The 14000-nt window shown below is 39.2% G+C and overlaps 1 protein-coding gene across 1 annotated transcript; it reads left to right on the forward strand.

Annotated features, from left to right (window-relative positions):
- Nucleotides 1-845: 845 nt before the first annotated feature.
- Nucleotides 846-6312, forward strand: LOC310994432 (GTPase IMAP family member 8-like; the record flags this gene model as incomplete). Its single annotated transcript, XM_083983132.1, has 6 exons — nt 846-916; nt 1528-2594; nt 4031-4148; nt 4648-4692; nt 4979-5702; nt 6297-6312. The coding sequence occupies exons 1-6, from the start codon at nt 901-903 to the stop codon at nt 6310-6312; spliced, it is 1986 nt and encodes a 661-aa protein (XP_083839258.1). The 5' UTR covers nt 846-900.
- Between the last annotated feature and the right edge of the window lie 7688 nt (nt 6313-14000).

A 14000-nucleotide genomic window follows, 5' to 3' on the forward strand; every position in this document is an offset into this window, starting at 1 on the left:
AAAGAATGTATTTCACATCTTATGTTGACATTTACACAAAATGTGTACAGTTTTAACAACACATCTTTTGTGTAATTTTTTTTTAACACATCCCTTCTATGTGGTAAAAATCTGAGTTGACACAGCAGAACGGGTCTTGAGCCAAAAAATAGTGGAGGACCTTATATACAAATAGAAAAGATCATCAACACAGAGCATCTTTGAAAAATCTCATGTATCTGTACGTAAAGCCACACAGTATTACAATTGATTGAGAAAAGGCATTAATTAATCTGTAATCTTTAGATAAGTTATTTTCTTGTCTGATATAAGGAAACACCGTGGTACTAAATTGGAAGACTTGCAAATAATAAGTAGGACGAAGAATGTGTGAGCAGTTCATCAAGAAAACAAAGATAACCAGCCTTGTTATAACTGGAATGATGTCAACAAGGGGACACCAATGAGCAAAAACATCTCCATTTTTATGTCCGCTGTGCTGGGATCATTTGATATGTTGGTTTGATATAATGTGATTTACCAAATGAAACTTTTCCACAACTAAGATAAGCTGATAGTGGTTAATTGCTACCTCTTGTCAAACTCTAAAAATCTACTTCAGATAGCGAATTGTTACTTAAATTATAATGGGGCATATTAAAACAACTCTTGCTAAGCCAAAGCATGGTTTTGAATATATTCTTATTATATCCCAACTATAAGTGAAAACAAAACTTCCTGATCGGGTTTTTCTTTCAGTTTCCTTATGAGAACACTGCAGATGCTTGTGGGTGTGTTTGGTACATTGAGCTCATATAAAAGAAACTGACACATGCACAACACTTCACTCTTTGATTTGACTGCAGTGTCTACTCTGGTCTGTTCACCTTAAACACAGGCAGCAGCTTTTACAACCTAAACATGGCAAACAACTCAGGTAAGTCATGCTACAGAATCATCATGTTTTCAGTGAACCTTTCCAGTATTTTAGTGCTGAATCAAACTTCACATAAAGTAGGCTACAGGTCCTGATGCTCAGACAGAACTGCATATGTGTTATTTCTGTACTCCTGACTGCTCATACATCTTGCATTTTCTCAGTTATTACTTTAGATTGAAAATGGGTATGTTACTGTAAAGCAGAAGTAAGCGGAATGTTTGTGTTAATATAAGTCTTAAATAGTTATATCTTACTTACTTACTATCTTACTTATATAGAGTGTTTGGTCTGAAACACGGGTCTGTCATTCACTCTGCTCTGCTGTAAGCCGAGGAGAAAACTTTCCTTGTATCCTACAACCTTTATCCAATGAGGAGAGAGAACGGCATAAAGGGGCAGTCCTCTCTGTGTGTGCAGCCAAGGGATGCGCGTGAATGTGGTGACGTAGGGACAAGGGCGGGGACTGCTAACTCCATTGGCTGACAAGAAGTTAGCCAAAACCACCGGATCGCTTACTTCTGATTTACGTAAAGATTTGGGGCATTTTTGGGTCTGAAGTAGCTTTTATGCTATTACATAAATCAATCTGTCTGAATGTCTCAACACAGGATTTAGCAGGACAAATGATGAAGAGCTGAGGATTGTGATGGTGGGGAAGACTGGAATTGGGAAGAGTGCCACTGGAAACACCATCCTGGGTCGACACTGCTTTGAGTCAAAGTTCAGTGCTAAGTCTATGACTGTCGACTGCTCCAAAGGCAGAGCTACAGTAGATAGACAGCAGGTTGCTGTCATTGACACCCCAGGCCTGTTTGATACCAGGTTTGGCATGGATAAAACAACTAAAGATGTCTGCCAGTGCATTTCTTATGCTGCTCCTGGACCCCATGTCTTCCTGGTTGTCATCAGACTGGGCAGATACACTGAAGAGGAAAAGCGGACGGTGCAAAGAGTTCAAGAAATGTTTGGCCAGGCTGCAGACAGATACAGCATGGTCCTCTTCACACATGGTGACCTTCTTGAAGGCAACACTATTGAGGCGTTCTTGGATGAGAGCCCAGACCTTCAAGAACTCGTGGCCAGGTGTAATGGTCAATACCATGTTTTTGACAACAAGCTGAAGGATGGCTCTCAGGTCAGAGAGCTGCTCCAGAAGATCAAGGCTTTAGTCCAGAGGAACGGAGGAAGCCACTACAACAATGAGATGTTCCAGGAAGCCGAGAGGGCAATTGAGGAGAAGAAACAACGCATCCTGAAAGAGAAAGAAGAGAAAATACGTAAAGAGAAGGAAGAACTGGAGAGGAAGCTTCAAGAAAAATATGAAATACAGATGAAGAAAATGAATGAGCAGCTCCAAGCTGAGAGAGAGAGGGAGAGAAGAGAGAGAGAGGAGGAGAGGGAGAGGGAGAGGGAAGAGATGGATGAGGAGAGAAGGAGGGAGAGGGAAGAGAGAGCGGCAGAGAGAAGCAGAGAGAGAGAGGAGAAAGAAATGGAGATGGAAAGAGTGATGAACAGAATGAAGGAAGAACATGAGAGAGAACTGAGAGAGGAAAGACATACGTTGCAGTCCAGACATGAAAATGAAGCCAGAGATGAAGCTGAAGAATTGAATCCACTCTTTGCCCTGGTAAAAGCTGTAGATTTTGCTGGCAAATCAATAGTACAAGGATTTAAAGCATTGGGAAACTTATTCAAATGAGCTTCCAGAAGCTCTCACAGAACATACAATGAATAGAAAAATGAATCCACAGAATAATAATCACAAATCCTTTTATCTTTATCAAAGAGGGTGATATCCAATATGTGTGGCGGATAATGTTATGCCATATTGGAAATATGTGTATGTACATGTATGTAAATTCTACTCTTTTTAAAGTTGAAGATAAAACATACTGTAAGGACAATTGTTTTCACCAAGATCACATGGTTTGTTTTTGTGACTCTAGTACAAATCTGTGTTTCAATTTGAAGAAAGAAAAGGTGAATGTTGATGATGCCAAGTAAAATTTTATATTAGTAAAAATGCAAATGCAATTTGAATATTCTGTAAAACATATCTGCCTGTTTGACATACTGTACAACAAAGATGACACTTTTGATGATGAAAGTATGTTTTAGAAATAAAATCCATAAATACAGTAACTTTTATATTGGAAAAAGAATATTATTGTACACCAGATAATACAGGGTAATGTGGGGTGGAGGGATACAGAATAAACACTCTAGTAAAAGAAAAAACACTTTTAAATGGCACTTTTTGCACACACTTGACTGAATTAAACAAACTTTTGGCAAGTCTTTAATATTTTCATTACCTCAGCTTGAAGGGAATTTATTTTTCTCTCTTTGAGTTTTGGATTTATAAAAAAGTACTTACTTTTATACTCTTGATATGTGATATTTCTGTTTGATAAACAGTGATGAAAAATAAACTGAACTCCATTCTTGACAACTTTCTAACAGAAACCTGTACTTGATGTCAGACATTCAACAACACTGTTGGAGAACATTTCACTCTGAGACACATTTGCTGCTCCATTCAATTCACTGTTCAATCTTATTTAGATTACATCAATGATTTACTTTACAGGATGGGTGTAGAAGACCTTGCCCTGACAGCCACCCAACAGTCCGTACAATGAGCAAGCAAACAGAACCAGACTCAGAGTGGCAGTTGTTGGTGTTGACAGGTTGGTTTGAGAGGGAGGCAGGTGGTGGAGAGAGATAAAAGTTGGGGTCAGATGCAGGTTTAGGATGGAAGGTGAGGAGGTGGGAGGAGTGGACGGAGACTTATATCCGTGGGCCTCTATTTTAATTTCCCCAATGAGATCAATAATGTTTAATGTTAGTTTTCCTCAGTTTATTAGTCTTATGTATCTTGTGTTCATTTATTATAAAGATAATATATTGTAACACATAGTGCATGAAGAAAAAGTTTTTGCAGGGAAAAGACAAGGCAAACACTTTTGTCTTTTCCATCTGCCATCTGCACTAAAGATGTCACAATGATTCTAGCAGCTGCATTTCAAGACATTTCAAGAGCTGTGTTTTTAATCATGTTTTCTGTCAAAATAGAAATTAATTTCTAATGCAACAAATCCAAAAATCCAGATGCCTCCAAACTCCACTGAGAGAGAAGCTGACAGGAGCAGTGTTGTAGACACACCCACCAACCAGGGTGTTTCTAGCTGGGAACTGAGACTACTTCTTGTAAATGGTGGAGGGAGGGGTGAGAGGGCTAAAGTCTAATACGTAATGACAGATACTGATACAGACTGATAAAGGCATGTACCATTGTATACTCAGATAAAAATCAGAGCTGACAGCAGGACAGGTGTTAAGGCAAACAGTTCTTTAAATACTACTGAAGGACTGAAATGATTTTGTAAATGAAAAGAATTAGGAAAAAACAGGCTGGAAAGAAATAGAAAATAAAATCAACATAGAGAATCCTTTACTATATGTGTAAGGACAAAAGGACAAAACCTGATGTATTTGTGTATATATGAAGAGGAAAGTCTGTGCCACAATTATCCTTCCTTACTACACAATATCTGTACTTTTATCATGGAAATACCCCTGCTATAAGAGAACAAAGCTAAGCTCAGTATCACTTTCACTTTGGTTATTTTCAGTTTCACTCTGACGTTCACAGAGTGGGAGTGGTTTGCTGCATGGATCCATCTTATAAAAAGGCGAAAGAAAAAGACTCTGTTACTTACCTTGAGCTTTGGCACCCGGTGACACAAACATGGCCAGCAAAAACTACTATGGTAAGCCATGGACTTTATTTAGTAAGGATACAGATACATATATACAACATGTTTACTTGAAGCAACTTACTGTAGTTTTGACATGTGCTTACTTTTACAGTATCTTCTATTCTATTTGATCGTATAAATCTACTATACTGTATATGTACAGTTGGGGGTTGTTACTAACTTGAAATGACTGTAGATTAGTGAAAGCATCAGTTTTAGAAGGCAAATCAGGAAACCTTTGTATATCATAAAGCTAGAGTGTTCATTCTTATTTACTGATATTTGTTGTTCCACACAGAACAAGATGATGTTGATGTAAGGATTGTGATGCTGGGGAAGACGGGTGTTGGGAAAAGTGCCACTGGAAACACCATCCTGGGTCGACACTGCTTTGAGTCAAAGTGCAGTGCTAAGTCTATGACTGTCGACTGCTCTAAAGACAAAGCTACTGTAGATAGACAACAGGTTGCTGTCATTGACACCCCAGGCCTGTTTGACACCAGGTTTGGTATGGATAAAACATCTGACAGTATACATCAGTGTATTTCTTATGCTGCTCCTGGACCCCATGTCTTCCTGGTTGTCATCAGACTGGGCAGATACACTGAAGAGGAAAAGCGGACGGTGCAAAAGATTCAGGAAATGTTTGGCCAGGCTGCAGACAGATACAGCATGGTCCTCTTCACACATGGTGATGACCTTGAAGGCACCACTATTGAGGCGTTCTTGGATGAGAGCCCAGACCTCCAAGAACTTGTTGCCAAGTGTAATGGTCAATATCATGTGTTTAACAACAAGCTGAAGGATGGCTCTCAGGTCAGAGAGCTGCTCCAGAAGATCAAGGCTTTGGTCCAGAGGAACGGAGGAAGCCACTACACCAATGAGATGTTCCAGGAAGCCGAGAGGGCAATTAAGGAGCAGAAACAACGCATCCTGAAAGAGAAAGAAGAGCAGAGACGCAGACAGGAAGAGGAAATGGAGAGGAGACTTCAAAACAATTTGGAAATACAGAAGAAGAGAATGTATGCGGAACGCCGAGCTGAGAGAGAGAGGGAGAGAATAGAGAGAGAGGAGGAGAGACGGAGGGAAATTATGAGGATCAACTGGGAGAGGGCAAGGGAGATGGAGTTAAGAGAAGCAGAACAGAGGAGATATGAGGAGGAAATGGAGAGGACTTTGGCAAACGCGAGGAGAGAACTGGAGGAACAGCGTGAGAGAGAGCTACAAGAGGAAAGAGAGAGATTGAGAAGGCAAGCAGAAGCAGAACAACAAGTTTTCTATCACTCATCTCGCTCAGATGATGATTGTACAATTCTCTGATTTGTTTTTCCTGCTTCTTTTTTTCTTTCATGTGCCGGAGTGCAGTGACCAAGTCAGCTACTTGTAACATCTTAGGCCATCCACTGGTTGTTTTGATGCTTTATTAACTGTTCATTTACCACATGTCATCTCCTTAGTCATTACAAGCACCCTGCTAATGGGATACAGAAATGAGAAAGAGTACCTCTGGTTTGTGATTGTCTCCCTCTTGCCCGAGTCCATGTCATCAGTTTGGCGATCAAGTTGTCCTTGTCATACTTTATAATCTGTCCTCATGCTGTCATCTTTTATTTCAGTGCTTTTGCTGTGTGACCCACTTGAGTGAATTGAATTTGAACTGGACAGCTATGCACCATCAAAGCTAAAAAATAGCCCTTTTACTATAATGACTCCTATCCTACTTTTAAACCTGATTTTAAGTTTATTTAAATCTATTCATTTTTTTCACCCCTTGCCTGCACTTGAATTTTATGGTTTTGTTTTGTGAATAGTGGTTTTTCTTTTTAGTGTTATTGTAAATCTGTAGCCTATGGTGTTTTATATTTTATTGACCTGTAAAGCACTTTGAATTGCCCCAATGACATTTGCTACATGAATAAAGCTGCCTTGCCTATTGCCTGTGCCAATAGGTAAGGACAACAACAATTAACCACAGGCTTTTTGTGCAACAAACAACAACAGTGGAAAAGCAGCTTGTGTGCAAACCACGTGGATGTAACTCTGAATATTTATCATATTTGCATAAATCTGGAACAACCTGAAGACAAACAAACAAACTTAAACAGAGGATCTACATCACATTAGTTACGCTGAAATCTGTACCTTGAATCCAAGAGATGGCTGCGGCAAACAACTAAAATACTGATGCTCATCAACTGGATTTAAATGACATCAAAATTAGTTACACATTCATTTTTAATTTGGCTGTATGCCATTTTGTGTATGCCAAGTTTGGCAAAAACACAGATTTACAGTAATTTATTAGTGAACTGTAAGGAGTCACTAGATGGAGCCAGTGAGCCACTGTTCAGTGATCCTGAGGGGCAGAGGGGAGGGAACTTTTCAGATCCTATTCAAGGGGAATAATACCACATTGAAAATGATCCGCTGCAAAATAAAAGTCCAACACTGAAAAAAAGCTATACTGAGAGAAACAAACTTTCTTCATTAATAGTAAAATTAACAGAACTGTTTCAGATTTATTACAAATGATAGATCAGTAAAAATAAATGAATAAATCAGGATCAAATCTGGTTTACTGTAGGTGGAAAACTTTGTACAAAACTATTTTGTATCAGACTGCAGCTACTGATTATCATTCTAATGGATTAATCAGTAAATCACCAAATAAAGAGCATGCTCATCCAATCTAAGGTGTTATCTTCAACTGTTCCCTGCTCAAAAGTAGCAAAAGATGAATCAAGAAAAACAAAAACTTGAATACTTAAAGAGGAGGCTGTCAAATTGTTATTGCTTAGCTGGAAATGTTCAGCACTTCACATGAGAAAAAGATTTAAACTATTATCAAAGGAATTAGTTTCATTTAATTTCAGCTGCCTGTAATATGTCTTAGAGCAAAGCAGCATGTGATCAAATTTTTCCTCTGAAATGTAGAAATGGTATGGAAATTGGTATGGAAAGAAAAGACTTAGATATAGTACAAGTACTTGAGCTCATGTGCTTAGTCCAGACGCTGATAGGAAGCTCATAGTTGCCATGGTTATCTCTGATCCCAAAATTATTTGACAGAGTGTCCCGGTTTTAGATGAGGTTTGGTGTGATTTAATTAAAGCTCTGCAATGTTAGTGAGTAATATGAGACATGAAACTCAATCCATGTGATATCAATAAATGTCTGTATTCTGTATTGCTGTTGGTTTTGATGATAATTATGACAATTTGTTGTGAATTTTATTTTATATTGGTTAATCTATTAGTCTTAGTTGTATTTATATTATTTAAATTACTAATCTGTTCAACTTGCATGTGACAAAATTCCTTAAAAATAAAAAGGCACCATTTTTGGATAAAGTTTGCATGTTTTCCATTGTTTAAGCACCTGTTCAGGCACCGCTTAAGCACTTTACTCTAAGTGAAAATACACAATTACAGACGGTACAACTTTCAAATCTGATGGAAACTGCAAACTACATTTCGTAACAACCTTGATATAACACATTTTTAAGAGCAGCCATTGTACCATTTCATCCCTGTGTTCCTCAAGTTAATTGACAAATCAGAATTGCCTCGTGTTCAGTGAACAGCAGCGGACAGTAGAAGGCAGCAGCACTAAAGTGAAAGCCTTGGAGACCTTCAGTTTGACAGATCCAGCTCAGGTCATAAACAACTGATTTACACATTTGTGAACCACATGTCCATGTGGATTATTCAGTCTTGTGTAGATTTCACAGTGAAACTAACATTATAGTGTCTTTAAGTTGATAATAAGAATCAGACAGATTTACTAGCAGGTTGTGTTTCCTTGTATCCTCCCTGCTTACAACCGCCTCCAGCATGTGAACCAGTCATGCATTGCCAAACAGATTCATCAGTCACAAAATACTAGACAGAGTATGTATTGTATACACATAATATATACTTTTTTATTTTTAAAATTTCATGCTACAGAGCATTGGCAATGCTTGAGTGATGGGTGCAAGATGTCTGAGTGAGTTATTTCATCTTGTCTTGACGAGTGACAGAGTGACACCCTTTGGTGTGGTGCAGAAATCTGCCATTTTGCAAAATGCTGTGACAGCTCCATCTCTCAATTGTTGGCTTCTCCAGTCGCCTCTTTGGCATAATAGACCTGTCATCAGCAGCGTCCTCCACCATCTCTCTCCTGCTTTTGTCTAGACAGCAGTTTATCAAACATCTCCTTTTTCTTTTTCTTTGTTCAGATAAGGAAGATCAAATGTGGCGTTTTGAGTACCAGATGCCAGATTAGACACAGATTAATATTTGACCTCCTCGGGCACTGTCTTCGGTTTTCTGCAAAAGTACAGATTGATGTGCTCTCTTGGCACTTGCTCTCAGTAGGACATTTTGTGAATTGTTGAATTCTTAGGTGTTTTCTTTTGGATTGAAATTGTTTTTGGAATTATTTATTTATTTAATTCATTTCCGTTTTCAACACCGATAATCTTACTTTTTTGAAAACCAGTCATGTCAGTTTGTCATTACTGAATATTGCGGTATTATATGAAAATAAAAAAGAAAGTAATTAAGATTTGAAGGGTTAATAAAGCAAAGATATCATGATTACTGTATGTGGCAGCCAGTGCACTGACAGTAATGACATTCTGATCTATCTCCATTCCTGCCCCCGGTCGCCCTCAGCTTCCTCCTTACCTGGCAAACTGTCTGCGGCAATGTCCACAGCACAGACAGTTAGCAGAACCTCCTCTTACTCTTTATATGTACTTCTCAGAGCAGCTACCTTTGAAACACAGGTATCTTGGAATCTCAGACCAGGTCTTGTAGATACATCTATGTTTAGTATAGAAACAGTAGGCCTAATGTAAATATGAGCACATGAGGTTGTTTGTCTCTATCGGTCGGCCCTGTGATAGACTGGCAATGTGTACAGAGTCAAGGAATGTATTGGTAAGAATAACACACATAACAAAATAACTGTGAAAGAGTAAACAGAGCATACTGTTTAGAAATGACTGAAACATTGGCAGATATGATAGTTTTCTTTGTCACTGTAGTAACCACAATATGTTTGGCTTTTGAACTTTTGTTTGAATGAAACAAATATGTGAATATGTTACTTGGACAGAGGGAATATCTGACATTTCATAGAGAAAACATTTAACCAATTACCCCAGATTCTAATCGACAGGTTAGTCAATTGATAAAAATGTAATTTTTACTATAGGGAATTACAGGAAATCATATGACATCCTATAACATCTTGTCATGTCAGAGGGTTCATATAGCCTATGGCAGTTTATAACATATTAGGATTAGGATAAGGTTACAGCAGGTCATGGTCAAGGTGACACTGGAAGTTTATCAATACAAGTCTGTGTGGCCAAGTGGCAGCAGATAATAGACTCCTGGTCCTAAATGTTTCTGTTTTATCACAACAGATATGTTCTTCATCATCTGTCAGGGTTGGAACATCTGGAATACTTTGCTCAAAACTTTTATACCCATTAATTTATGTAGCCTTTAGGGCTGAGCATGCATGCTCTTTTACAGCACAACCCTGTTTAATGAAGCAGCTAAAACTAAACAGCAAGAACAAACAGAGTCATTAATAAAACCCCAAACTGACAATCAATACATAAGGTACAGGCTCAGTGAAAACAGTTACGACAGGCAACGATTGAGAGTGTTTTTCAGTTTTATAGACATCTGAATGTTTTGATTTTTAGTCGACACAGTGTGTTACTCCATGAGATGGTTACTTGAATGGAAAAGGAGAGACATGGGCCAGCAAACACGAGATATAAGATGGCAATTTTCCAACCATGTTGTATCAGTACCTGCAGTCATTTCATTTCTCAGACAGGGAGGGCCAGCCAACTATATCCTGATAGTGCTGTGGTGAGTGTGTAATGATCAGCAGTGATGAACCTGGGGGCAGGGTGGTAAATGAGATCTAGGGGCCTCGGGGCGAAGGCAGCAGCAACTATCTTCTTTGTACATGTCAGGACAGATGGTTCAGCCACTGCAAGAATTTCCAAATGATATTCAAGTTGACATTTCCTATCAAGCCAGGTGACAAGATATTTTGAATTGCTCAGAAAAATTGAGATCTGTACCTGTGGACTTGAAGACTAGAGAGATATTTGTTTCATTTTTTCTGGTCCTGTGTTCATCTTCATGTTTTTTTTTATCCTTGCGTCCCTTTTGTGTGTTTCACTTATCGTGCTTTTGTGTGCACTCAGGACCCAACCCCGGGTCATCTGCTCCTCACCTGCTCAGATCCCTCCATTCATTCATCATTCATTCACTCATTCATACTCTGTGCAGTCTTATAATAAACAGTTGAAACCCTGAACTGGACGCGTTGTGCTCTGTGTTTGCGACTGGGTTCCTCTGTCACAATTTATCTTTTACTTACAGTGACCTACAATGACCTGAAGGTGAATAGCAGTCCAGGACTTGATGGTTTAGAGAACAGGTATATTAAATTAGCTTCCCATGTTCTAATATATCCACTTGCTGATCTATTTAACCTTTCATTGTCTACCTGTGAGATACCAGCTGTTTGGAAATGTGCTCGCATCACCCCACTCCATAAAGGAGGCGATGTACTTGACACCAATAATTACAGACCAATCTCTATCATATGTTCCATCGCTAAAGTATTCGAAAAGTTAATTTATAATCAACTTTCTCACTATCTCACAATTAACAATATATTAACACCTTTCCAGTCGGGTTTCAGGTCGAACTATTCAACAACAACTGCTCTTTTGAAATTTACAAATGATGTGTTTTCTGCTGCTGAAAATGGTGAACTCACTGGTGCAATCTTTATTGATTTAAGTAAAGCTTTTGATTTTGTTGATCGTTATTTTCTATTAGACAAATTGTACAATATTGGTCTCTCTCTCAATGCAGTCCAGTGGTTCAGCTCTTACCTTCACAACAGAAAACAGTGTGTTGTCTTAAATGGATATCAATCTGATTTTCTTACGCAACAATATGGTGTCCCTCAGGGGTCAACTCTTGGCCCAATTCTATTTTCGATCTATGTAAATAATCTTCCAACAAGTCTTACTAAATGCTGTGTTCAACTTTATGCTGATGATACCGTCATATATACATCCCAGTCTGACATAACTCAAATTCAGTCTTCCCTTCAGTCTGATTTTATTTCTGTGCAGGAATGGTTGTCTTGTAATAAACTTCTTCTTAATAAATCAAAATCCTATATTATGATATTTGGTACCAGACAAAAACTTAAATCCATCCCTGGTTCTTGTGTTATAAATTGTAATGACGGCTCTCCACTGCATAAAGTTGACACCTTCAAATATCTCGGTGTTTGGCTAGACTCTGAACTTACTTTTAAACCTCACATTAATCATCTTTTACGCAAAGTCAATTTTGGGATTAATATGTTGTACCGTTCTCGTACTTGTTTTTCATTTAATGTACGTAAGAAACTGGCCACTCAACTTATACTCCCAATTATAGATTATTGTGATGTTATATATCAGAGTGCCCATAAATCAGACCTTGCCCCACTCAACATAGCCTATAACAGACTCTGTAGATTTGTCCTTGGATGTCCTTTTCTTACTCATCACTGCACAATGTATACTCGACTCAACTGGCCAACATTGAACATGAGAAGACACATGCACTGGTTACAGCTGATATACAAATGCATTTATCTTAATTACCCATCCTATCTACAGCAGTATCTTATACCATATACAACAAGTTATCACATTAGACATTCATCGCAGCTATTTTTTTCTGTTCCCAATGTCAACAAATCATTTGGTAGAAGAGCTTTTATGTTTAAAGCACCTGCTGATTGGAACAACCTTCCTGCTAATATCAGATCCATTTCCACTCTTTGTACTTTCAAGCATGCCTTGTCTTTTCACTTCATGGTGACCTGTTCCTGTTTTCCCTGAAGACTCATTTCTGATTTGTTGATCTGTTACTATTCATTATATACTGTCATTTTAGTCCCAGTATTGACCTTTGTGCCCCTACTATGGTTGTTTTGTTTTGTCCCGATGTAGTTATAATAACTGTGGTTTGTCCTTGTTTGTACTGTTGTTTTTGTCTTTTGGTTTGTTTGTTTATTTGTCTGTTTTTCTATATTGTTGAGTACATGTTTGTCTGTTGAATCTATGTCTGTTTAAATGTTTGGACCCCCTCGAAAACGAGATGATACATCTCAAGGGGTTTTATCCAAATAAACAAATTTCAAATATACAGTATCTGGTAACTTGACATCTTCCCATCATTCCTCTTTTCACCCGATTTGCTATCCACTTTAAATATTTTGGATCTATATCTATGAATTGCCGTCTGCTACAATAAGTATGTTCAATAGCTAATCTTAAACTGTGTGTATCTGCACTGCACTGTGCATTGATCAGACCTTTCATTTTTTACACAATGCATCTGCTGCCTGCTGCTGCTGCTGGAGGACACCACTGAAACGGGGAGCTGAAGGTCATGAGATGATGCTCAGTGGGGTCATGTCTTTGTGTGACCCATGTCACCCATGTCCTCCCCAATTTCTGATTAATTGCCTTTCCCACACAAAATTCAAATGTCTCCAAACTCGAATATATCATCTGGGGGTCCGAGCGGAGTCCAACGCAGAAGGTTTGGTTGAAATCGGGCCGGTGGTTTTGGAGAAAATGACCAAAAACCACACAAGGCGATTTTCAAAACTTCTAACGGCTCTGTTTCACTCTCCCCCTCTTTATCTCCAGATTTCTCCACCTCTCTCTCTCTCTCTCTCTCTCTCTCTCTCTCTCTCTCTCTCTCTCTCTCTCTCTGTTTTTCTCCCCACCCTGGCTCTCTCATTCCATCAGGTCCTCACAACACACACACCGCAGCCGCTGAACGCCTCCTCTCCTCCACCAGAGCGAGAGGATCAGAGAGAGGGAGAGCAGAAGTGACAGTGGAGCAACATCAGCACCACTGACAAGCATCTCCCTCACTGGGGGAGAGAGGGAGAGAGGAGAGAAGTGGCAAGAGTGAGAAGAAAAGAAAAACAGAGGAATGAAAACAGTGAGAGAGATAAGTTTTTAAGAGGCAGGAGGACAAGTGAGCGAAAGTTTGTGAGAGAGCTCGGTGGGTGGCAGTGGGGGGATCCGGTGCTACGTTTTTCCTTTTCTTTTTTTTGGCTGTGAGCGCTGCCTGCCTCCGCTCCTCTCCGTCTCCCCTCCTCCTCCTCCTCCTCCTCCTCCTCTTCTTCCTCCTCTCTGCTCCTCTTCTCACCCCGACTCTCCTCTCCCAGCTCCCGCCGTGGGTTCTCAGCTCTCCGTCTCCCTCCCCCCCTCCCTC

This window comes from Trachurus trachurus, assembly GCF_905171665.1.
Source record: "Trachurus trachurus genome assembly, chromosome: 1".
Taxonomy (NCBI): Eukaryota; Metazoa; Chordata; class Actinopteri; order Carangiformes; family Carangidae; genus Trachurus; species Trachurus trachurus.